The sequence below is a fragment of the Asparagus officinalis genome, chromosome 1 (assembly GCF_001876935.1).
Source record: "Asparagus officinalis chromosome 1, Aspof.V1, whole genome shotgun sequence".
Taxonomy (NCBI): Eukaryota; Viridiplantae; Streptophyta; class Magnoliopsida; order Asparagales; family Asparagaceae; genus Asparagus; species Asparagus officinalis.
Genome location: NC_033794.1, coordinates 110,368,938 through 110,395,688, shown reverse-complemented (window position 1 = coordinate 110,395,688; position 26,751 = coordinate 110,368,938). Strand labels below are relative to the sequence as shown.

The 26,751-nt window shown below is 34.6% G+C and overlaps 2 protein-coding genes across 5 annotated transcripts in view; one reads left to right on the top strand and one right to left on the bottom strand.

The window, feature by feature from the left end:
• Positions 1-19,681, bottom strand: part of LOC109828949 (alpha-glucan water dikinase, chloroplastic) — a 31,835-nt gene extending 12,154 nt beyond the window's left edge. Inside the window, exons 1-8 of one of the 4 annotated variants that reach the window (XM_020395967.1) lie at positions 19,401-19,681; positions 2,246-2,568; positions 1,577-1,618; positions 1,356-1,465; positions 1,104-1,182; positions 889-980; positions 620-797; positions 41-268 (exon numbers count right to left, since the gene is read on the bottom strand). In XM_020395967.1, coding sequence (XP_020251556.1) covers positions 41-268; positions 620-797; positions 889-980; positions 1,104-1,182; positions 1,356-1,465; positions 1,577-1,618; positions 2,246-2,521 — 1,005 coding nt within the window. In that variant the 5' untranslated portion in view covers positions 2,522-2,568; positions 19,401-19,681. Of the gene's footprint in view, positions 1-40; positions 269-619; positions 798-888; positions 981-1,103; positions 1,183-1,355; positions 1,466-1,576; positions 1,619-2,245; positions 2,569-3,108; positions 3,164-3,325; positions 3,344-19,400 lie in introns of those variants that run through there. The other 3 variants (XM_020395964.1, XM_020395966.1, XM_020395965.1) reach the window with 3 other exon arrangements.
• On the top strand, positions 22,753-24,306 carry LOC109839270 (protein FAR1-RELATED SEQUENCE 5-like). Its single transcript, XM_020407701.1, has one exon. It carries the CDS (start codon positions 22,753-22,755, stop codon positions 24,304-24,306), a length of 1,554 nt encoding a protein of 517 aa, XP_020263290.1.

Genomic DNA, 26,751 nt, shown 5'->3' with positions numbered 1-26,751 from the left:
TAATAAGGCGGTGTTTAGCTGTTATGAATATTGAGCAAACCATCTGTTTCTCAGGAGAATAGTTTGGTTTTCCAGCTCTCTCCCAACGAACATATGCCTGTACTTGTACAAGATCATCAGGAACTTCACTTGTTACAGTTGCTGCGTTCCCGGTATCATCCTTCTTGGCATTGCTAGAAGCTCTTGTTAATTTCATTCTGAGTTCTTCTACAGAAGTGCCCCTACTGATTTCCTCTAGCAATTCGGTCCTTGCCGCTTCATACTCTTCCTAGGAAAATGTATAATCGTAAAAGATTAGTCATCAAAACTCATCATCATAAAGAAAAATCTCAGCCAAACAACTACTATTTCCATGGTCCAGAAAAAAGTAATCATAAGGGATATAAACTCCATAATAGCATGTCAGAGTTGGAGGTTAAGAAGAAAATGAAATGAAATTAAAAGGTTTGATATAGGTCTATCCTTAGAGGGACATAACTTCATGTCGGATAATCCAGAGTAGTTGTATCCATTAATGTAGTTATAAGACTAGAATAAATCTTGCACAATGAACAAATTCTTTATAAACCATCAAATTCACAGGTCAAGCTAAACGATACATTTTTAAAGGGAAAAGTACCGCTTCTTGATCTGGTGTATACGATTGTTTGCCCTTCCTTTCCCACCTAAGATATGCATTAATCTGCACAAGATCTTCAGGAAGCGAAACTCTTTTGTTCTCCACAGCTGACAGATTAGAGATTTGATGGCGCGATCCTGGCAACTTAACCTGGAAGTTTTCGCCATTATTCTTGAACCTGTCAAGGGAAAAGGGGGGAAGTGAAATTGTGACTTCGGTCTGTGTAAAATGGTAATAAAGGCAAAGGTCATAGTTTGATCACAACTCACCACCTATTTTGTACTTCATCAAATATAAGAAACTCAATGGCTTGTATTTCTGGATCATCGATTTCTATGTTCAGCAAGGAGTCTGGACCAGGCTACAGAAGAGGGAAGCACATGGTCATGATTCAGATGAAATATATTCATACTAGCCGAGTTGATTTGGTATGGTACAGCGAAAGTCGTTATATTGAAACATTATTATGGTTGCAGAAACTTACTTTTATGAAGGATGTTCTAAGAGCCTTGTTTTTATATACTTTTGTTCCATCTGGACGCCGGAAAGGAAGAGCCCAGTCTCTGAAGAAATAGGAAATCACAAAAGTCAAATATTGTTGCAAATATTGTCATCTTTAGGAAATTATCTTTGAGTCATCATTTATATTAAAGAGTACATTACGAAAAAGGAAGAACTGAACATGATCCCAGGACAGAATGAATAAAGACATTAACAGATCTGGAGGTGGCCTTACTTATTCTTCTCACGAATTCCACCCCAGTGAAGAACTAAGTCATCATGACTGTTGGTTATTTGAAAACTGATTTTCGTTGTAGAGCCCGGAGCAGGGGCTTGAACAGAAACCTGTTTGTTTGAAAAGATGACAAATCACTTTAGGAGAATTCCTATTCCAAATTGAAATAAACCTATTTCAAATTGAGCAGCTAGAGTATAAATTTATATAAGAACAAGTACCTGTAGTTCAGAATTTGCATCAAGATTGAACTTGTCTGTAACCTGATCCAGAGAGGAGAATGTTAAAATAGTGACATCTCATAAAGCACATTGAACAGCAACATGCATACCTTACTTTCTTACTTGTTTCTAATGTGTGCATTGGTATCCTCGGGTACTTTTAAATGAATGAAATAGTTAAATATGAAGATTTCACACATAACTATCAATCGAGCAAGATACTTGTATGCAGTAAACCTTACAATGCAATGAGGAAGTGACTGCCATCACATTTTTATTGACCAAACAATGGGGTAACCACAGCTAAATCCGAGAAAATTCGCGAGCGTGTATCTTATGACACTTTAGACGTACAAGATGAAGAAACCATTGGTCAAATTTCTTAAAGGATGTATGCCAGCATGTATATGATCAGAATCAATTATTCGAATAAATTGACATGTTGGGAAACCACAATGGTTTCAAGTAAGCAAACACTTTTTTCTTGTGAAACTCAAAATGTCAACTGATGTGATTCTATAGTTGCACTTAAGGATAAAAGAAAAATATTCTAAAAAAAAGCAGATACTTGTGCAAGGTCAAGCTTCTAGTCATGAAACATGCCCCAATGTCCGCTCTGTATGTGCATTATTGTTTTCATACAAGTACAGTTATATCAAAAGAAAGTACCTCAGCTGAAGGATCGGTCGCCAACACAGCGTGAGTAACCATATAACTAGCCCTGTGATTTCCCTTCAATGATCTTGCTCTTGTTGCGCTGAAGTTGCCTCCGATGAATCTGTTAGAAAGAATGGGCTTGCATTTCTTTTTCGCTGCCTTAGATCCTGAGGGAACTCTAGGCAACACACTTCCTGAAAACCCCGGATGTGTTCTACTTTGATTCTCTATAGTTGGTGGAGGGCATAGAGCCCGCTGGTGTAAGCTATAACCAAAGGTGCTGTTCATGATCCTCACTCATACACAAACACACAGACAGAGTTCCGCTAGTAAATCTGGAATTTGAGTAACAAACAGAATTTAGAATGAAGAATTATAAATGTATTAATTACAAATACGATGTTGCAATCAATTAGACCCTGGTTAAAGAATTTCTAACGAGTAACATCTTGTGCATTTTCGGGTAAATTTTTCATAAAATGAGGATATAATTCACAATGGTTTCAGATTTTTCTGGTACAACTTCAGAACCAAAAATCAAAATTACTGATCCCAAAAATTATATCATGGAACCATTATAAACGTTAGGATATGATGATGATTTTGGATTCAACTTCTATGACTATAAACCAACGTCTAGAACAAGAATTACAAGGGAGATAGTTCTTCAGTGACATAACGAAAACTGAAACTTTATATAGGTTTCTTTATGAGAATGATACTTGCTAAACTTGAAGGAGCCAGAGTAATTGCATTTCAATAGACTACTTAGTTATCAAAATTCCCACAAAGTCTCCATAAATTTGAAAGGAACAGTCACGTGGCTCAAATATTAACAGAATTTTGAGCAAAATAAAACAGGGAGGAAAAAAAACCTGAATCGATCCACAAAAATAATTTCGCTCAGTTAATTGCCCAACGCCCAATTCGCAATGCTAATCAACAAAACCCTAGGTTTGAGGAAATGAAATGAAATGCAAGGAATTGGTAAAAGATTTGCTAAACAAAATAGCAATTCAAATGTGTCAGCAGCTAAGGTAATTAAAAATGATGATCGAAGAATTTCTTTGGATCGACGAACAGTTCAGTTACCTTCCCTTCGATCTCTGGCGTGATATTTTCCCTCAATTTCTTTCGAAATTTCGAAAAAAGAAAATGAAGGAGATATTGTAGCGTATGAGAGAGTGAGCTGAGGCTCTCTTTTATTTTTATTTTTTCCCCAGGTTCGTAATAAAAATGTGTGACTGCATAAATTACGAAAATATGATTATAACAGTAATAAAGATCAATGCCACGTGGACCCCGCGAGATATTGGGGGCCTTGGAGACCGCTTGATTGGATGTTGCGGTGTTTGCTGTTTTATCGAAGTATTAAATTAGGCGTGGGATCGCTGAAGAAATGCACCGAATTCTATGAGACTTGGGGAATCCGGAGGCAGTTCACATGCGGAGAGCGATGTAAGCGCGGGTCCCGTGAACTTTCTCTGGGGTATTTTCTGAAATTCAGCATGTGGAGTCGCGCACCGTCAAGTGGGACCCCGTATTGGGACCTATCGAGGTATTAAAATTTTGGATTAGTTTCACTTAAGGGGCTGTTTGGTTCGTAAAAAAAAAGTCCCGAAACCCATTTCCTTCCCCTGACACCGCGTTCACCTCGAACATTTCATTTTTTTTGTTTCTTTGGGTGGCTTTGGTTCGTCGCGATTTTCTCCCAAAACGAGCGAAAAACCTCAGAAAGCCCTCTCATGGCGTCCTTTTGTCAGATCTGCAATATTTTCGGGAAATTTACTCTTTGGCTAGGGTTACCGCCAAGTCTCGTCAGTTCTTCCCTGTTTACGCGTCAGATCTACAAAAGCTGGGGCTTGCCATCAGATTTCTTTAGTTTTTTTGTCGGATTTAGTCGAATTTTCGTCGGATTTTTTGTCGGATTTGGGGAAATCACTGCATACAGTCACGGTCCCTTTTCTTTTCAACTATGAGTCTAAAATCTCTCCACTTCTTAGTTATTCCTATGTTTTATTAAGAATTATTGATAGTATTTCATTTTATTTTGACGTGTTCGCGTTAGATTCTGAGTACTTTAATCTTCCTAGGTTTAACTGTTTTGGGATCTTGTGTGATGGATCTAGAATTTTGATAGTCATATTAGTGATTTTTTTCATTTTTAGTTTTGCTATCAAAGATGAAATATTGGTAGATAGTGATTGAATTCTTAGAAAGAAATGAGGATGTTGAATTCATGAAGAATTTGGATCTGTAGTATTTTTGGGTCTCGATAACTTGTTTAGAATTCTACTTAGTTTGTCATTAATTATTATAAATTGCAATGCATTCAGGTTCTGTTAGAATTCTACTTAGTTTCTAACTGGATAATAATTTTTGCATCGTAGATGGATGGTGATGGAGATTGTACCGATGAACAAAGTGTTGTTAATATGGTTCAAGGTGTTGTACTGTCCGTTTTTAATATAATAAGTACGGTTATAAGGAGAATAAAAGTTAGACGTAAATCAATTCGTAGTGGTCCAAGTGAGGAAAAGAAAAGACAAGAGAAGGCTAGAATTGAACGCATAGAGCGTATTTATAATGATTTTAGTGATAGTTGCGTAAGTTATATTAGAATGCGGAGTGGTGCTTTTATTAAAGTAGTGAATATAATGAGGAACAATAGACTCCTAAAAGACTCAAGGAATGTATCAGTGGAAAAATAACTTATCTTGACACTGAACATTTTGGGTTATAAATCTAAAAATCACATTGTCACATCTCATTTTATAAGATCAGTAGAGACAATCAATAGATATTTCAACAAGGTATTACAAGTAATTATTTGTCTGCGTGGACGCTACCTGAAACAAGCCCCCAATAACATTTCCCAAGAGATCATTAACAATCCGTTATACTATCCTTATTTCAAGGTATATCTACATTTTACGCACATTTACATGTATAATCAATGAAAGTAAATGATAACTTAGTAATTTGATTCATGTATTATAGGATTGGCACATTTACATGTATAATCAATGAAAGTAAATGATAACTTAGTAATTTGATTCATGTATTATAGGATTGCATTGGTATGATAGATGGGACTCGAAAGTAAATGATAACTTAGTAATTTGATTCATGTATTATAGGATTGCATTGGTATGATAGATGGGACTCGTGTTGATACAATTCTTCTGATTAATCTTGTTGCACAATTTCGAGACTACAAAGGTGTTACACAGAACGTGCTTACAGCTTGCACCCCAAACAAACTGTTCACATATGTTTTAGCAGGTTGGGAGAAGTCTGCAAATGATTATAGGATTCTCCAGGATGCATTATCTAGACCACAACCACATGAATTGAAAGTCTATGATGGTAATTATATAAAACTTTTTAACTTAAACATTTTAAATTTAATATGCAAACATGTCTTCCTTAACAATTTTCTTAATAAATTTGTAGGCAAATACTATATGTGTGATGCTGAGTACCCCACCATGCCAGGTTTCATATCTTCATACCGTGGTGTTCTATATCATTTGAAAGAACATTCGGGTAAAACGCTTAAGAATAGAAGGGAATTATTCAATCTAAGACATTCTTCTTTAAGGTCTAAGATTGAATCTGCATTTGGCACATTAAAGAATCGTTTTAAGATTTTGTGTGCTAAGCCGCATTACTCATTTTCTACACAAGTAGATATTGTATTGGCATGCACGGTACTTTATAATTTCATTGCAACTGTTGATCCAAGTGATGAACTACTCAAGGAGTCCGAAATTAATGAAGATATTGATGGTGAGGTAATTAATGAGAATGATAATAATTTAGTTGATTTTACTCAGACTCAAACATAAAGAGAGCAAACTGAATCAAGAAATGAGTGGAAGATTCTTAGGAATGACATTGCTTGGGCGATATGAGTGGACTATTGTGATAAGTATAATCATGGTGTAACCACTGAGACTTAATTCTCATATTTGTTGTAATATTTATGCTCATGTATTACCTCTTTAACTCTATGTTTTGCTTTGTCCACTTATTAGGGTTTTGCTTCTCATTCATGTATTAATGTGGCACTTCTTCAGTTATTATATTTTGCTTTTCATTCATGTATTCATATTTTACTTCCAGTTAATTTGTTGTGCTTTATCTTTCATGTATTCAAGTTTTGCTTATTCTACAAATTTTATAATATCTAACTCTCACTAGTCCTATCCAGGCTCCCCTCACTGGCGCCCGGTCCTAACCAGGCCCGGTCAGGAACAGTTCCGATCGGACAACGAAACCGGGCCGGGCGGCCCGGACCCGGAGCCCGACCCGCTCGTAACGGTCACCTTTGGTGGGTGACCGTTGCAGGCAAAAATCCTGCCCGGGCCGGGCCAACCCAGCCCGGCCTGGTGAAAACGGTCACCAAGGGTAACCGTTTTCGCCAAATAAAGTGACCGTTTGGCCGGCCCGGGCCGGCCCGGTCAAAACGGTCATTTTTTGTGTTTTGATAATGATTATTTGGGTTTGATAAATGGGTCAAAGCATAAACTTCTAAACCCGCATACGGGTAGCGCGATTATTAGACGCACTTAACACTTTGCACATTGTCACTCTATATATTTTTGAATATATTATTTTATTTATTATTGTTAATGTTATTTTAATTTTTAAAATTTATAATATCAATAGACAAATGATTGTTAGAAGTAGACTGTAGGAAAATGGCTATTTTTTTACTATTGAAAAATGATTGTTTTTTTCAAAGGGTGTTTTAAAAATTTATGATTGTTGGAGACACTTTTCAAAATTTATGACTGTTGGAGACACTTTTCAAACCTATAAATAGTCTGTAATTTCAGACATCAAAACTCACTTCTTTCTCAAAATTTTCTCTCAAAATTTTCTCTTAAAATTTGCAATCCTACAAACTTGTTTTCACAGAAAATTGATGAAAATTTTCAGATTTGTTTTTTGAAAATTTTCAATCTTCTGTTGTATCTTGAGAAAAAATTTGCATTAACCTGAAGCAAACTTGAATTACCAAGTGTGGTAAATATTTCTTTAAGAAAAGTGTTTTCACGCCTTAGAAATACTGCCTCCTTTTTTATTTTTACTAACAATCTTAAAGAAATATTTCTGCTACAATGGAATTGGAGTCAATCAAGGTATGAATCAAGACATGGTCAAACTGGACCGATTCGACGAAAAGAATTTCTCTCACTAGCAAGACAAGATGATGTTCTTTCTTACAGCATTGAAGATTTCTTATATCCTCTGTTATGACTCATGTTTATGAGCCTACTCTCTAATCTAGTTTTGATGACTAATAAACAATTTATAACGATGTATTTTTCTAGTGTTTGTGTTGTGTTTAACATATCCAGGTTGAAAGTTTCAAGAGCCATATCGGAAATGAAGCCAATATAAATTAAGTCAAAGATTCAAGAACAAGCTTCATATACAAACTTGGGTACATTAGTTTAGGAACTATATTTTGTGTGTTAATACTTTAAGCTCAATATTATACACACACATATTTTTTGGTTTTAACATTGTTGATGTCTGATAACACAATCGATGAGGGGTTTCCGCCATGGGATGCAGTCATGATCTCCACACTGACAGCGAAGAGGGAGAGGATGAAAGATGGGGCCGACTCCTCCTCCAACTTTATGCCCGATCCTTGGACTAAAATTCCTGATCTTTTTGCGCAAACAAGAAGAAGAAACCTGTAAGAGTGCGGGGACCAGTCATGATCTCCACGCTGACAGCGAAGAGGGAGAGGATGAAAGATGGGGCCGACTCCTCCTCCAACTTTATGCCCGATCCTTGGACTAAAATTCCTGATCTTTTTGCGCAAACAAGAAGAAGAAACCCGTAAGAGAGTGGGGACCGGTTTCCCCGTGGTACCTCCGACGGTCAAGCCAGCTGATGAGCTTGAGTGGGGTTTGAGGGAAGATCCGAGGCTCATTGAGGTCCTAGAATTCATTACTCTTATTGAGTTTTTAGAAGAAGGCATGGCCTTTTAGAATTGTTCAGAGTTTTAGAAAAGGTTCAGAAGTCTTCCCTGAGTTAAAAGTTTCGTCCTCCATTTCTTTCTCTCCTTACCTCTTTTTATAGTCTCTTGCCTCTGAGATTTTGACCTTTGGCTTTAACTATGCACGGGAGAGCGATTGAGGGGTGAGCAGATTGGTTGCTGAGTCATCCTTTGCTTTACAGATGTCGGCTGATGACTGGAAGGGAAGTCATTCGAGCACAGGAGAAGGCGTCTTGGGGATATCCTAGATTCGATAGATGAGATAGAACGGAGGATAGGCCGACTGTTTGGGCCTCCTTCCCTTATCAGATGGCGGCTGGTGACTGGAGGGGAAGTCATTCGAGCACAGGAGAGTATCTTAGCGATCCTTGGGAAGTGACATGCGGGCAGAGTGAGCTGTTTCCATACGAGGTTTGTCAGAGTTGTGATCTCTAGAGGATTGCTCAATAAATTGCAGTGTTGATTGATGTATTTCTGAAGGTAGCTTAGCTAGATCTTTTCCCCTTAGTAAGGACGGATCGATTTGTTAGTCGTCCATATGATTTGTCGACCAGTTAGTCGAGTGAACTGCCGAGAAGGTAGTTGAGCCGACTATTTGGGGAGTCGTCTCGACTTATAAGGGGTCGACTAATGTCGCACTTCGTGTTGTTATAAGAGGACTCATTTCCTGGACGAGTCAATAGACTTGCCCTTGGCTAGGGCTTTGCGCCACTAAGTTGGTTTGTACCATATGAAGGCAATTTTTCAACATCTTTATCTTTAAATGGTAAATTATCATAACAATCATAATTTGGATATTTTTAAGAAAATATTATGTTATTGGTTTATCGACAAAATAATCCTTATATACATCTTTTATTAAGTCTATAAATCAATTCAAAAAGACTTCATAACTTGGTTTAAGTCAAATGACAAAATCAAGTGTTTAAACAAACACGTATTTATGAGTTTTTGAAAAATAAAGAGTTTTCACAAACGGGAAATGATATTTTAAAATTTTCTTTTCTAGTATGTTTGTATTCATGTTTATAAATATTTCCCCAAATTTTATATTTTTTAGAACTTATTTGCTATTTTTAAAAGAGATTTGAAATCAGTTTTTACTATTCAAATATCACCATGTGTACGTTATCAGTCGAATGATGAAAATTATTAGTCGACTGATGAAAATCATCAGTCGACTGAAGAAGTGCGCTAGAAAAATAGAAAGTTTCTGCTTAGTCGACTGATGAACCATCAGTCGACCGAAACAGGTCATCAGTCGACTTATGAGTTCATCAGTCGACCGATGAAGATTGAGCTACCTATAATGGTCAGGTCATCAGTTAACTGACACTATTCATTAGTCGACTGATGGCACTATAACGGCTAGTTTTCTAGCTTTCTGGTTTTTTGGGTTTTTTATCTTTTTGCTTGGATTTTCTTGGTTTTTGGGCTTTGTTTTGTGATCTTATATATACCCATTGCCTTCAAACTTCTGAACCATCTAAGAAAAACAAAAAACAAGTTTTAGGCAAATTTGTTTAAGGGTTTTCAAGTGTGTTTTCAAGTTGTTTATGTGAAGAAGTTTTCACAAGAGGAGGAGATTAATATTTTCGTTTTTAGGCTTCAATCTCTTATCTCTCTCACTCTTGTTTTTAGAGAAGTTTCACTAAACTCGATTTCTAGCTTTATATATACTTGTTATTGATTATCTTTTCAATAACCTAGATTTCATATTGAGCTTAGTTTTACTATTGCTCATTTATCACACACACCACCCATTGAACTTTTAGCATTTCATACATTATATACATTGGGTTATGTTGAGTGACTAGGTCATTCCAAGAGTGGTGTCGGTTGTAAAGCCTAGGAAGAGGTGGTAAATCCGAGCACTTTGGAAAGGTGACACGTGAGAGGCCAACACTTAGAGGATGTATTGTGTGAGTACAAGTGTGTGAGTTGTAAACGTTATCAATGAGCATTGAAAATAAATTGTGTAGTCATCTTTTGAGATAATAGAGATTCTCCTTGAGAGTGGGGAGCGGAGACGTAGGTCGAGAGTGACCGAACTTTATAATCATATTGTGTGTCTATGATTATCATTTGCGCACTATCTCATTTGCATATTGTGTTTATGTTTATTTCACTCTTGTTTAATTACATATTCTTGCTCATAACTTATTGAATATCATACTTGCTTGGATAGATTGTTAATAAGTTTTAATTTGATATTAATATCAGATTAGATTAGGAAATACCTTATTCACCCCCTCCCCCTCTAGGGTAATTTCATCCTCAACCCTAACATGCAGCCTATAGAAGATCCAAAACCACGTGCATATAGGAAACAACCTACTAAGGAGGAAATAGAAAAATTCAAAAAGTAAAATGCAAAACGGGAGGATGAAGTGTTGTCTCATGGTCATACTTTGAACATACTGGAATAAATTCAAGAAGGAAACTGTGGAACACACTAAAATTTAAATAGAAAGCCAAGGAGGAAGGTACCAATAAGTATTTGATTGTAAAATATTTAGAATATAAAATAGTTGATGATAAATCTATCCTGGAGCAAATTCATGACTTAGAGGTTCTCGTTAATAAGAGTAATGTCCTCAAAATAGTTCTTCTTGAATCTTTTCAAGTTGTTGTAATTATTGCAAAACTATCCTCAACTTAGAAAGATTACATGAAGAAACTAATGCATAAAACTAAGGATATCTTTTTGGAATAACTTTAGAAAAATCTTCGAATTGGAGAAGAGTCATGCTTACGTGATCCAAAAAATTTTGTCCAAAGTGATTTTGAGGTTCACATAGTGGGAAAAAATGAATCTTCGGTAAGAAATGAGAATATTCAAATAAAGAAAAATGGACAACAGTATAAAAAGAAGAATTTTCAGAAGAAAAAAAGGGTTATGTTTTATTTATAGAAAGTCTGGACACTTTGCTAAAGAATGTCATCACAGAAAAAATAATACTACAAAATAAAGGCTTCTATAAATATGATAGAAGAAAATATGCAAAAGCAATCTGACTTCTGTTAAGTCTGGATAGTATCTTGATTCCGGTGCAACGATTCATGTTTGGAAGGACAAATCCATGTCCAAAGGATTTGAAGAAATTTCAAAAATTGCAGAAGTGCAAATGGGGAACACTACTTGTGCAGAAGTTGCTGGAAAAGGGACTGTTCAGATTGATTTTACTTCTGGAAAGAAATTGACTCTTATGAATGATCTTTACGTACCAAAAATTAGAAAGAACTTATTTTTTGCTGATCTTCTTTGTAAGAAAGGATTTCAGGTTGCTTTTGAGTCAAATAATGTAATCATATCTAAAAGCAAGATGTTTGTGGGAAAGGGCTACTCCTATGATGAAATGTATCAACTCGGTATTAATAATAAAGTTTTGTCTTTTGCTTATATTGTTAAATCTTTTTTTATATGGCATGATCATTTAGCATACTTAACTTTTTTTGCTAATTGAAAAATATGAAAAAATTAGACTTGATTAACTTCAGTGGTGAATTTGATAAATGTGAAATATGTGCTAAGTCTAAATTAATAAAGAAATCTTTTCCAAGTGTTTCTTATAGAGATTCTAAAGCTTTAGATTTAGTGCACTATGATATATGTGAATTAAATGGCATGCTAACTAGAGGAATAAAAAATATTTTATTACTTTTTGTTGATGATTGAAATAGATATATGTATGTTTATCTTTTAAGAATAAAAGATGAAGCTTTTGACATGTTTAAAAAATACAACACAGAAGTTGAAAATCAACTTTAAAAGAAAATTAAAATATTACGTTATGATAGAATTGGTAAATATTTTTCTGATTTAATACTTTTTATGAAGAACATGACATTATTCATCAATGCACATCATGTTACACTCCCCAACAGAATTGTTTATCCAAAAGAGAAAAAAATAAAACTTTACAAGAAATGATAAATTATATGCTTAATAATACTAAGTTACCTCTAAATTTATGGGGAGAAATATTTTACACAGCATGTTATATGCATAATAGAATTCCCTCTAAAAAGTAAACATAAGCCCTTATGAGTCATGAAATGGTGGAAAACGTAATCTATCATATTTTAAAGTGTGGCGATGTTTAACATATTATTGAGTTCCTAATCCTAAAAGAACAAAACTTGGACCTAGAACCATTAAAAATGCTTTTGTCGGATATGTTGAAAATAATAAAGCATATAGACTACTTGATTTATGTTCTGATACCATTGTTGAATCTAGAGGTGTTAAATTCTTTGAAAATAAGTTTTCTACAGATTTTGAAAATATTAAAAATGTTCCTATTCTACCTAGATCTAGTGATATTCCTAGTTTTGATTTTCATCCTAAGAAAACTAGTACAAGTAAAGAAATATAAAAAACAAGAAGTAGTACTAGAGTAAGAAAAGAGAAATCTTTACCTTCGTATTTTATTTCTCCTGAACAAATTATTTTTCTTGTTGAAGGTGATAGGAACGACAATGTTTTAAATAAACATCCTATAAGCTTTAATCCATATGATGATCCTAAAACGTTTATAGAAGCAATGTCATCTAAAGATGCTTAATTTTGGAAAGAAAATATCAATGATGAAATGGATTTTATAATGGGTAATAAAAATTGAATTTTAGTAGACTTACCTCAAGGATCAAAACCAATAGGATGTAAATGGGGTTTTAGAAGAAAATATCATTCTGATGGTTCTATTCAAGCTTTTAAGGCTAGATTAGTAGCCAAAGGGTTTATCATTCTGATGGTTCTATTCAAGCTTTTAAGGCTAGATTAGTAGCCAAAGGGTTTAGACAAAAAGAAGGCATAGATTATTTTGATAAGGCTAGATTAGTAGCCAAAGGGTTTAGACAAAAAGAAGGCATAGATTATTTTGATACATATGCACCTGTTATATGTATAACATTTACCAGGATTCTTATTGCTTTGGCATATATAAATAAATTATTTATGCTTCAAATGAATGTCATGACTGCATTTTTAAATAGAGATTTAGATGAGAAGGCTTACATGAAATGACCAGGAGGTTTTCTTCTTCCACAAAATGAAAGAAAACTATGTAAACTAATTAAATCTCTTTATGGTCCTAAACAAACACCAAAATAATGTCATGAAAAGTTTGATTCTATTATTTTGTCTTACATTTTCAAACATAATAGTGCTGATAAGTGTATTTATGTTAAGTTCACTAATAAATATGGTCCATCTGTTTGCTTGTATGTCGATGACATGTTAATATTCGACATTAACATAATTAGCATAAATGAGACAAAAGAGTATCTAGCTTATATGTTTAAAATGAAAGATTTTAGAGAAGTGGATACTATTTTGGGGATTAAAGTTAAAAAACATAGTGAGGAGTTTTTATTTAAGCAAATCACATTATTTTAAAAAATATTGAATAAATTTAATCATCTTAGTTTTAAAGAAGTTAACACTCTATTTGATCCCAGTATTAAATTGACTGCCAATTTAGGTAGAGCTATAGCAGAGCTTGAATGTGCTAGTATAACTGGTTCTTTAATGTATGATGTGCATTGTACTAGACTTGATATTGTATTTACTGTATGCAAATTAAGTAGATACACTAGTAATCCAAGTGTCGAACATTGGAAAAGAATTTTCAAAATTTTTGGATATTTAAATAAAATCAAAATTTTTATTTATTCCATAATGATTATTCAGCTATGTTAGAAGGATACACAAATGCAAGTTGGATGGCTAGTGTGAGAGATAACAAATATACTTCTAGAATGGTTTTTACACTTGATGGAGGAGCAATTTCTTAAGCAAGCAAGAATCAAACATGTATCTTAGACTCCACCGTGAATTTTGAGTTCATTGCTCTAGTAGCAACTGGTAAAGAGGTTGAATGGATTAGAAACTTATTGCTAGATATTAAGTTATGGTCTAATCCAATGCCTTCTATATCTATCCATTATAATAGTCAAGCCTCCTTATATGAAGATATTTATACTTCTTTTCACATACGAAAATATGAAATTCAAACTCATATGACAAGTCAAGGTCCCGAAAGAATCACTAAGGAAATACCACATTTAGAGGCTCATTTACTCGAAATTTAGACAGAACCGGAATTGTGATGCTTGGATCTTGGAAAGAAGCAGGTGATATTTTAGTAGGTAAATTAAGATAGTATCGAGCAAATCCTTACATTTATTTTTGGCCATAGAAGAGCTGTATGAAGCAAAATGGGGTTGAAAATGAGCCTCTAAAAGTTGGTTGATCCATTTACAAAACCTTAGCAAGAGAGGTAGTAAAGACAACATCAAGCAAAATGGGGCTGAAAACTTATATTTAAGATCACCAAGAATGGTAGCTCGACTATTTACTAGAATTGAACTGATTAAAAAATTTAAATAAGTAATAACAAGTTTCTAAAAGCGATTGATTGATATTGATACATTATGCCTTAAAATATAATATCAATATCATCCATTACGAAATAAGAGGATGAATTGTGCTCTTAATGAAAGTCTAATATATTAATGTTGTATGTTCAAAGTAATGGAGAACACATTGTAGATATTTCAACTATCTAAACTTAGAAGTGTTGATGCTTCTTAAAAGAGCTAAAAGTTTGCTCGTTAGAGGGTTCATGAATCGGGAATAAGCACAAGGCCATAACAGTGCTAAAATATTAATTCTCATCGAAACAAGAGATCAATATATGTACGACATTCTCCGATTCTATCACAAAGAGTAATTAGTTTAATGTTAAGACAATTAAAAAATTTGATAGCGCTTTGAAATGTTTTTCCTAAGTAAATGTTTACATCGAAAGATACCTCTACATATGTATATTTAACTCAATTTGTACATATTGCAAATTATTTTTAAATAAATAATATTTTTAAATTTTGTTTTTCTAAACAAAGTGGGGGATTGTTAATAATTGTTTGTAAAAAAAACACAGTCACACATCGGACATTTGAGCATTCTTTTAGAGGTTTAAAAATATTTAATGATTATTTGGCTTTGATAAATAGGTCAAATCATAGACTTCTAAACCTGTGTGCGCGTAGCATGAATAATGTGCGATTTTGACACGATTATTAGACGTACTTAGCACTTTGGACGTTGTCGCTCAAATATTCTAACTTGTTACTATATATTTTTAAAATATTATTTTATTTATTACTACTATTATTATTATTTTAATTTTTTAAAATTGTGAAAATATTAACAGACATATGACTGTTAGAAGTAGACTGTTGGAAAATGGCTATTTTCTAACTGTTGAAAAATGAATATTTTTTCCCTAAGGGTCATTTTGAAAATTTATGACTCTTGGAGACACTTTTCAAACTTATAAATAGTTTATAATTTCAGACATCATAACTCACTTCTTTCTCAAAATTCTCTCTTAAAATTTACAATCCTACAAACTTGTTTCATAGAGAATTGATGGAAAGTTATAGATTTGCTTTCTGAAAATTTCAATCTTCTAACCAAGAGAGGCCAATATTTCTTTAAGAAAAATGCTTTCACGCCTCAGAAATTTTGTCTCCTTCTTTATTTTTACTAACACTTAAACATTGAAAGTCATCAAAAGAAATCCGTAATGTTTTATTTATCATCAAATTAGGTGTTTTTAAAAAAAAATTGTTATATGTTGCTAACATTGCAAAAAAAATTTATCCTCGATTTTATTTGCCGACTAGATTGTCTTTTCTCTCTCTTTTTTGCCCAACAACCGTCTACAAGTTTAGAAAATTATAAATGACACCCTAAAACATTTGGGCATTACAAATATCCCATTAAATATTTTCAAAACTTTTACAACCAGCCGTTGAATGTTATAAAAATGTCAATGACCCTCTGAATATTTATAACAAGCCCCCAAGAAAATATAAAATAGCCCCCAAAAGTTTTGAAAACTATAAAAAGCCCCACGAAGTATACAAACAAACCCTCAAAAAATTTACTAACAGTCCCTTAAAAGTTCTAAAAGTTACAAATAACCTTATAAAAATGTACAAATAGCCTCCTGAAAGTTTTTAGCATTACAATAGTCATCTAAATATTGTTAAAAGCTACAAACATTCCTCAAAAATTATCCAAACATCCCTCTCTAAATATTGTTAAAAGCTACAAACATTCCTCAAAAATTATCCAAACATCCCTCTAAAAGTTTTAAAGATTATAAATAACCCTCTCAAAGTTTAAAAAATAACAAATTGCCTTCTAAATTTTATAAAGAGCTCCCTAGAAAATATACAAACAACCCCTGAAAGTTCTAAAAACTATAAATCGATCCTTGAATTTTTACAAATAGCCTTCCTAAATATTTACAAATAGACCCTCAAAAATTTTCAAGGGATTTTTGTACAGAATTAGGGTTAGGGTCTATTTGTAAATTTTTTGAGGGCATGTTTGTAAAAATTTAGAGGTCTTTTTATAATTTTCAAAACCTTCGGGCCTATTTGTATATTTTCTAGGGGGGGTTTATACATCTTTAGGGGGTTATTTGTAAATTCAAAACTTATAATATCTATTTAGAAAATTTTAGGAGACTACTTGTAACTTCTGAAAAAAAATTTGGGGCTATTTATAAAGTTTAAAACTTCCAGAGGGCTATCTATAAATATTTTAGGGCGTAATTTTTATAACGTTCAGGAGGTTGTTTGAATTTTTTGGAGGTTCTATTTGTAAAAATTTAGAGGTCTATTTATAATTTCAAAACTTTTGAGGGCTATTTGTGTATTTATCATGGGATTTTTTAACTTTTAGGGGGTTATTTGTAATTTTCTATGCTTTTAGGAGGTTCGTTGTAACTTTTTTAGGGGACTACTTGTAGCTTTTGAAAAATCTTAAGGGGGTATTTACAATGTTCAAGATTTTCATGGTGCTATTGTAATTTTTAAGACTTTAAGGTGTCGCGTGTCAAAAAGAGGAGAGAAAAGGTAGTCCAATCATCAAATAAACTTAAGAATAACAGAAAGGTTTTGCCATGTCAGCAATAGATAACGACAAATTTAAAAAAGAACCTAATTTGATAATGAAGAAAATGTTAATGATCTCTGTAGATGACTCCTATAGTTTAAGAATTCAAATAAAATTTAACTTATACATTAAGGACCTAGAGTAATCTTTTGACTCTTCAGGAATATGTAGCTCTAAAAGCTAGTCCAATTATGCAAAAGTTGTTGCGAAGAAGGTGACAAGGGAGGTAGAATGTAACATTCTTTGCTCTTCACTAGGCTTGTCCATTCGTGCTGGTCCGGCTAGGTCCAGCCCGGAAATCTAGGTCTGGGCCGGGCAAAACGGGTGGCCCGTACCCGTTTTTGTTTTTGTTTTTTATTTTATTGGCTAAAAATTGCTAAAAAATTAGATTAATCTTATAATATTTATATAAGTATTAGTATATACTTACATATTATTATATAGCTATATATTATATATACATATATTATATGTAAATATATTGTATATACTTATAACTTATAAGTTATAACTTGAGAGAGAGAAAGAGAGAATCACATAAGTATATATTGCTTACTTATAAATACATATTATATAGTTATATATGTATTTGTTACATACTTACATTATATTTATTTAACTATAGCTATACACTTTACTTATATGATATATTTTTATACATACTAGATGTAATATACTTATATATAATTTTAGTTATAATTGTAAGTTTATAATATACACATACAACTATACTTATAATTGCGGTAAATATACTTATATCTTAGTATCTATACAATGCTAAGAAAGCGTGCGCACACAAACACATAAGTATATAATATAATATATGTTTAGGTAATTATATTATTGGATTTAAATCTAATTAAATCTAATTTGTGGACACATATGTTTATCAGTGTGTATTGCTATCCTGGATAACCCGCATAAAGTGATCAATCAATTTGGGTTAATGAGTATTTAAATGTATCACGAGTTAAATGTACAGATACCAGGTTGTATTTATAATTTGATGATGGGCCAAAAGAAACCCTAAGATTAGAAGATCATCAAAACCCTAATTCAGATTCTCTATGGATTCAGGTATAGCTTCCGTTCTTATTGTTTAATCTCTATGATTTAACGTTCTTATTGTTTAATCTCTATGATTTAATCACTATCAAGTACGACATACATATCAAGTGTTAATCGTTCCATCTAGTAAAATTCTATGAAAGAAATGAAACATATAGCATCATTTGGTTGATCATATATAGCTTCCCCTTGTGGGAGAAAATGTTTAAATAGTTAAACCAATAGCAGGGTAATATACATTAATTCTTACTATGAGATGAATTATCAACTCATGCACTCGTGATTAGCATCAAATAACAACGGTTAATTGCGCTATAATGTTTCGATATTATAATAAGATCTCACAAATAAAAAACGGAAAATGAGAGAGCCAATGAAGCACGAACAAAATTTTGACACTTTTTAGCATAGAAAACTATTGATGATTAGGACTAACCAACTTCATTTGCACTAATTTGATCAAAATGAGACAAATGTCTTGAATTTATCGTGAGCCATCAAATTGTATGGCTTTATTGAACCACTTCGCAGACATCAGCAAATAGATGTTGGGTGCATATGCTGGTATATACCCAAGTAGGTGTTTAGCTAAAGAGTATAATAAGAACAGTAATGTTATCTCTAAACTAATTTAAGGTCTAATTTACTAATTTGGGCATGGGCTTGATCCTTATTTGCAGTGTCATCACTCTAATTGTTTCATTATGAAAATAAAATGAATTATATACTTTGTCGCTATTTGTCAGAACTGTATGCGAACAAATACGGCCGATTATATATCATACGTTACCCTTACGGTATCATTTCTTGCAAGCAGAAAGAGGACGAGATACATGTATGGGGTACTGTCGGGATAAAAGTTCATACAAACAAGATAAAAGTTCTTCATTTCTGATTAGCCTCACTGAAAAGGAACCGATTCACAAAAATAAAAACCCTAAGCACCAAATTTCAACCAAATTGAGGTAAAAGAAACGAAATCTACGTCAAATCAGCAACCAATCAGAAATGAAAATCGACGAAAATAGGTCACTAGATCCCATAAATCAAAATTTAAAACAGAAAAACAAAAATAATTAATGAAGGGGAATACAACTTACAAGAAGGGGATGAGATGGAAATCTTGCTGGGAACCGAACAACGGGAGAGCAGAGGGTAACCCGATCTGTCGAGGGATTTTTTGAAAATATATGAGGAAATGACCTTGGGGGAAGAAATGACCTGGAGAAAAAAAATGGCGAGGAAAATGGAGAAGAAATGACGGGGAAGAAATGAGGAGGAGGAGGAGGAGAACTGAGGGAGAAGAGTAGGAATTTTGCAAAAAAAAACCCAGTGCTTCGTTAATTCCACTTAGCCGAAATCCGCTCCAATCACGCGTAGCTCGAGCGCAGGAAATTTCTATCCACTCGTGTCAATTTAAGCGGATGGTCCCCCAAAGCTTCTATCCACTCATGTTTTCCAGAGATCCTTGCATGATATAAAGAGCTTTTTTATATATATAAATGAGTGTATAGAAACTTTGGTGGACAAAGGCTTGATGTCCACTTAAGTTGATATAAGATCAAATATATATATATATATATATATATATATATATATATATCTCATCTTATCCCATTTTTAAAAATCACACACATCATCCAATAATACTGTGACAACTCATCTCATCTCATTAAACATTCCTTTCCATCCATTTCCTAAAAAAAACAAGAAATTGATTTCCTTAAGTATGTGTCACATCATCCAATAATATACCTCCAACTCATCTCATCTCATCTATTTTCCTATTTTTAAAAACGAACCAAACACAAACAACCTCAAAACATCATCCAATAATATACCTCTAATTCATTTCCTTATTTTTTTAACCAACCAAACAACCTCAAAACAATCTTTTTTTTTAAATCACTCACATCATCCAATAATAAGGTGACAACTCATCTCATCTCATCTCCTATTCTACAATTTCCTTCTCTTTTAAACCAACCAAACAACCTCAAAACAATTATTATAGGAAATAGATTTCCTATTCTTTGATTTCCCAAAAAAATATGCCAAACGAACAGGCCCTTAGGAGAAAGCTAACATTGAAGTTAGGAAAAAATAATAAAAAATAATTTCAACAAATATGATCATTTGAGTATGGACCACTTTTTACACTTTCCAAACAAACAATTAAAGTTTTATTTTACAAACTAAACAAGTGTTTTATGATTCCAATGGAATCATAAACAAACAAAGAAAAGTATAAAAGTGAAATTGATGAGGTGGACAAAAACTTTCCAAGTTGTGTCATAAATACACAACTTTACCAACAACAACCAAACAGCCCATAATTCCCAAACCTTCATCTTCGTCATCCCCCTCCTTCCCCAAAATCCCAGACCTAACCGCAGGACTCTTCGTCGATCTCCGTGGAAAATCCCCAAGCAAAATCCTGCTGCCCTCCTTCCCCAAGCGCCGGCGGCCCTCCTTCACCTCCGTATCCCAAATAAGCCGCCGATCTCTTCGCTGTCCCAGACCTCACCGCCGCCGCTGCCCTCCTTCCCCAAGCGCCGGCGGACCTCCTTGCCCAATCGCCGGTAAGGATTAATTAGTCCAGTATCCTTGAAGACTCCGTATCCCAAACTTCTATATGCAAGGAGTATGAAAACCATCTAGGAGGAAAAGTGATGATGATCGTGATGATAATTTAGAAAGTTATAGGTTGATGTGATGAAAAGGGGCAAAAAAACGTTACATAGAATTATTGCTCAACAAGACTATACTTCTTATTAGGGCTTTAATGCTAAAGTTCATAAATTTATCAAAATTCTTAGAAAAAATTTCAAGTACTGTAATTGTAAATAAATACCTCAAGCAAGTTATAACTTCTAGGATTGTGTGGAACTTGCATGCCATGATGCTTCTTTAAGAAAAAAATCATGAATTAGTCCAGTATCCATATGCTAGGGCATAAAATTCTCATGCTTGTGAAATAGAAAGGAATAACAACCGGTGGTAGGGCATAAAATTTTCATCCTTGAAGACTCACAGCTTTCAGATTGCTAACTTTTTCCTCACGGGACATGGAAACTCCTTGACATTACTGATCAATATCTGTAGCATTTTGCACAATTAGTTAAACATTCATCTTTATCGTTTTTGGGAAAATATAATATATAGTTCCGTTACCGTCAGCATCAATGGCGTCAGAATCTTTAGGTGCAATATTATTTTTGGGTAGACTACTTTCATCATGCTTGTTTTTCTCTTTAATTTAACGGTTTGATGTATTCTCAATCTTTGGATGATATAATTATACTAATGGAAATTGAATTGTTCTCCTTAATTTAACTGTTTGATGTATTTTCAATCTTTGATATAATTATACTAATGGAAATTGAATTGTTCTCCTTAATTTAACTGTTTGATGTATTTTCAATCTTTGGATTAATTGAGCTTTTAACATTTTGAAATTATTTAGAAGTTATTTTCTCCTTAATTTAACTGTTTTATGTATTTTTAATCTTTGGATGTTATAATTATACTAATTAAAATTGATTAATATTGTTTAGGTCGATTTCAATATGGCCGATGTTCATGTAGACAGTTTGATGACTGATAATGTGGAAGGAAGTGGATTTGTTGATTGTAGTAATACAGAGCATGAGCTGGAGCAAGAGAAAATTAATCATGTTAATTCTATTGATAATGGCAAGTCCAATACCGTGGAACCATGGATTGGAATGGAATTTCCCACATATACTGTTGCGTATGATTATTACAATGATTATGCAAAAATAAAAGGATTCAGTGTCCGCATAAGCTCAGGCAATTACTCTAGGAAAGAAGGAAAAGAACTCATATCAAAGAAATTTGTTTGTAATAAGGAGGGTCTAAAATTTATAAATGATAAGAGAGAGCACGGAAAAATAGTCAAGCGTCGAAGAGATACTAGAGTCGGTTGCAAGGCGATGTTGCGGGTCAATCGTACTGATAAAGGTACATGGATAGTGAGCAAACTTGTTAATGAGCATACAAATCATGAGTTGACTAGTCCAGATAAGGTTAAGAATCATTATTCACATCGAAAGTTACATCGAACAAAAGGTTGTCAGATAAGGTTAAGAATCATTATTCACATCGAAAGTTACATCGAACAAAAGGTTGTCGAAGTCTGATTGATAGTTTGCATGAAGAAGGGCTTCCGCCAGCAACAATTTCACGAGTAATAAATGTTCGAAGTCTGATTGATAGTTTGCATGAAGAAGGGCTTCCGCCAGCAACAATTTCACGAGTAATAAATGTCGGGAGGAAATCGTCACACCGCAACAATGTAGTGATCATATCAGAAAATAGAGAAAGAATAACATGGGTAATGAATGCATATTAGTCATTCAAAAATTCATAGATAAAAGGACATTTGATCCAGATTTTTATTTTGCTATTGAATTAGATACTACAGGAACTATGAGGAGTGTATTTTGGGCAGATGGACGGGCAAGGGCATCATTCTTAAAGTTTCATGACGTTGTTGTTTTTGATGTTACATATAGAACTAACAAGTTAGCACTGCCTTTTGCTCCATTTACTGGTGTTAACCACCATAGACAGTCAACTTTGTTTGGTTGTGCACTACTTGCAGATGAGGAAGAAGACACATTTGTCTGGTTGTTTACTGAATGGGTTAAATGTATGAATGGGGTGGCTCCGCATGCTATTATTACAGACCATGACAAAGCTATATGTAATGCCATTCAAAGAGTGTTTCCAAATACTCGACATCGCTATTGCAAATGGCATCTTGGCAAGCACATGGTTGATCATTTATTATCTCTACAAAAGTTGCATGGAGAAGAGTTTGCGAACTACTTTAATAGATGGTGGCATAGCAAGACAGTTGAAACATGTATTCAGCAATGGGATGAGTTAAAAGAAAAGTTCAATATAGAAGAAAATGAGGAAGGTTGGTTGCAAACCATGTACAGAAATAGAACACATTGGGTGCCATGCTATCTCAAAGATACTTTCTTTGCAGGAATGACATCAAGCCAACGTAGTGAAAGTATAAATGCCTTCTTTGACACATACGTCAACTCACAAACATTGTTGCCCGACTTTGTTGAGCAATATGATAAAGCAATATTGTCGCGTCGTTCTCAAGAATTAAGTGAAGATTTTGCTACTTTGAATACAACGCCTGTGATGCATCTAAACCATCCGATTGAGATTCAAGCTGGAGAGTCATATACAAGAGCTATATTTGAGAGGTTTCAAGATGAGCTTAAAGCTTCTGTATCTTTGTTTCATGATGAGATGGGAAAAGAAGAATCAAATTCTAAATACATAGTTGGCTCGCTCTCTACTGAAAGAAGTGTATGGGAGCAAGTAGTTTATAATCAAAATGAACAGAGAATAACATGTACATGTGCTATGTTTGAGACCGAAGGAATATTATGTAGGCATGCCATTCATATTATGATATCGAATCAGTTGGTAAGAATTCCTGAAGAATACATTATGCATAGATGGACAATGAATGCAAGGCACCGTAATATTGGAGTCTCTAATGTGTTGTTGGAAAAAAACTTTAATAGTAATAGAGAACAATGGAGTACTTTACGTTCTTGGGCTTTGAGAGCAAAATTTAATAACGTGATGGAATGTGCACATGAATCACCTATGGTCTTTGATGAAATAGATAACTTTTTTTCTAACTTGATGGAAAAACATGAAAAAGATATCAGTGCTAAGCAAATCAAAGAGACTGAAGCTACGAGTCGGGTTGAATCTAGTACTCATTCCCATACTATTGAGAAACTCCCTCAAATCACTGTTCGTGACCCTCTCGAGTCTACAAAACATAAGGGACGACCGAGAACAATTAGTAGATTGAAATCGGGACTTGAACAAGCACAGGAAAAAAAGGAGATAAAAAAGAGGACATGCGGCAGATGTGGTCAAAAGGGACATTATAAAAGTAGTTGCACTAATTCTCTTGTTGCTAACTTATCAAATAACTAGGTATTTTAATGTTTAATTGTTCACAAAGCTATTTACATTAGTTGAGTGATGCATCTTATTTACAACTAGTTCCATTTATTCAATTGATTCTTGTTTATTTATACATGCAGAATTTGAAGTTCACCATCCGACTCCGAAAAACAACTAGGTATTTTGATGTTTAATTTCTTTTTTCTTGCACTCTTAGTAAAAATTTCATTCACTTTGTTTTTTCTGTCAATACTTGTTGTAGGCGTATAAAATTGCTTATAGATCCCTTAGCACAGCTCGGCACAAACCGACGAACCAACGAGGCGACGAGATCGACGAATCGCATGCAAGCCACGGAATACATCCGTTCGCATTCGGAATCGGCCAAGAGTCAACGAGTCATCCAACCAAGGGGAAACTCGGACGAATCACGATCGAATCAAGATCAGTTTCGGACTCGAACTCTGAAGCGGATTTACTGCCTAATCAGGATCCAGATTTACTGCCAAATCAGGAATCGGATTTACTGCCAAATCAGGAATCGGATTTACTGCCTAATCAGGATCCAGATTTACTGCCAAATCAGGAATCAGATTTACTGCCTAATCAGGATCCAGATTTACTGCCTAATCAGGATCCAGATTTACTGCTAAAACAGGAATCAGATTTACTGCCTAATCAGGATCCAGATTTACTGCCAAATCAGGAATCAGATTTACTGCCAAATCGGGATCTAAATCAACCGAATCACGAGATCGGAAAAAACGGCAAAAAACCACAACACCCAGAGGTGGCCGACAGTTGTCATTTCGCGGCCACCCAGAGGTGGCCGACAGTTGTCATTTCGCGGGCACAGTAAAGGGAGCCTATAAATAGGCCCCCTTGGTTCATTTGTGAGAGGGTTGGAAATTTTGAAGAGAGGCGAAGCCCTGCTGGATTGGAGACTCGGAACTTACAAAAGATTGAAACTTTGGGACTTCGGGGACTCACTCCTTCAGATCTGGTGCTCGGCGATCATCAACGTCAAATAAGGCAGGTGTTCGAGAGGATCAGATCTCAGATCTACGCAGGCATACTCCGGATCTAAGCTTGGTCTTAGATCCCGAGACTTGGACGATTGTTTCCTTGGTGAAACAATCCTCCCCGGCTATTATTTCCTTGGTGAAATAATACCCGTTGTACTGCGTAGATCCGACCGGATCTAGATCGCGCGGTGGTCCACGGCAAACAACCCCGGCGCAGGCAAAGAACCCACAAAGCGAGCGACCGCAAAACAGGAGCTCGCGATTCGTTCGACATAAAGGAGAAAAGTTGTAATCTTTGTTTATTTTTATTTGATTTTCGTTGTAACCGGATCTTATAAAAAGACCGGATCTTTGTAATCGATAGACTATTACAAGAGTGTACAATGGAATCATTAATGAAGAAAGCAACAATTTTTCCCGCGAACAATCTGGCGACCACAGTGGGAGCCAACGATCTCGCTGCCGAGATCGTTGCGTCGCAGCCGCGGATCTCGATCCCGGTCGAGGAGGAGGTCGAGTATGAGTTCGACCAACAAAAGTTCGAGGAGTACCTTTCATCCTCGTCCGGATCTACCTCCCCTCGCAAGTCTAAGAAGTCCAAGTTCTCTTCCAGCAGAAAGGTGCGTTGGTACGAAGAAGTTGAAGCTACCAACGACGACCTCATCCCGATTGACGCCAAAGTTGCGTCGGGTGAGGCTCCACCAACCTCCAACCAGATCGAGCTGGTTCCAACCAATTCCTCCGTCACCAAAGGAGCGGTGACTCTCTCAAAGAGAGCCCGCCAAAGGCAACGCTAACGCTTGGCCAAACAATTCGCCAAAGCGATGGAGTCCACCGACGGAATCCGCTACAACACGGATCTGAAGAACGGGAGAGGCAAACAGCCTCAACGACCGATGAATGGCGACTCTTCCAAGCCGCCAATAATGGAATGGATCCGTGTCAAACGGAACCGATCGACGAACAGAAATAAACCCACTCCAAATAGGAATTTGACTTGTACTATTAGCTTATATGGCTGGGTCAACTTCAAACCAAGCAAACACTAAACTAGCTAATTTGGTCAGAAAACATTTAGCAACGATCCCCAGAGCACTTCCCTCGATGAATACTTGGTGTCCGACACACCTGGAAATATTATGCACGTTCATTTTGTCCGAGTGTATAAAAAATCTCTTGTGAAGGAATGAAATGAGCTATTACATACAAAATCATCTCTCTTTTGTTTCAGTATCAACCTCCCTCCGATGTTTTACTATCCTCCAAGTATTCAAACATTGCTTATTTCAAATTTGTTCTAATTTCATCATTTTTTGCAAGAATACAGAAATGTGACAGTTAAAAAGTGCATAATCTAAAGTAAAAACCACATAATGAACAGCCAGAGAAACAGAAGAACAGAAAAAAATGATGAGAACTAGAAAAGAGAAGGTGAAGAACAAAAGAGATA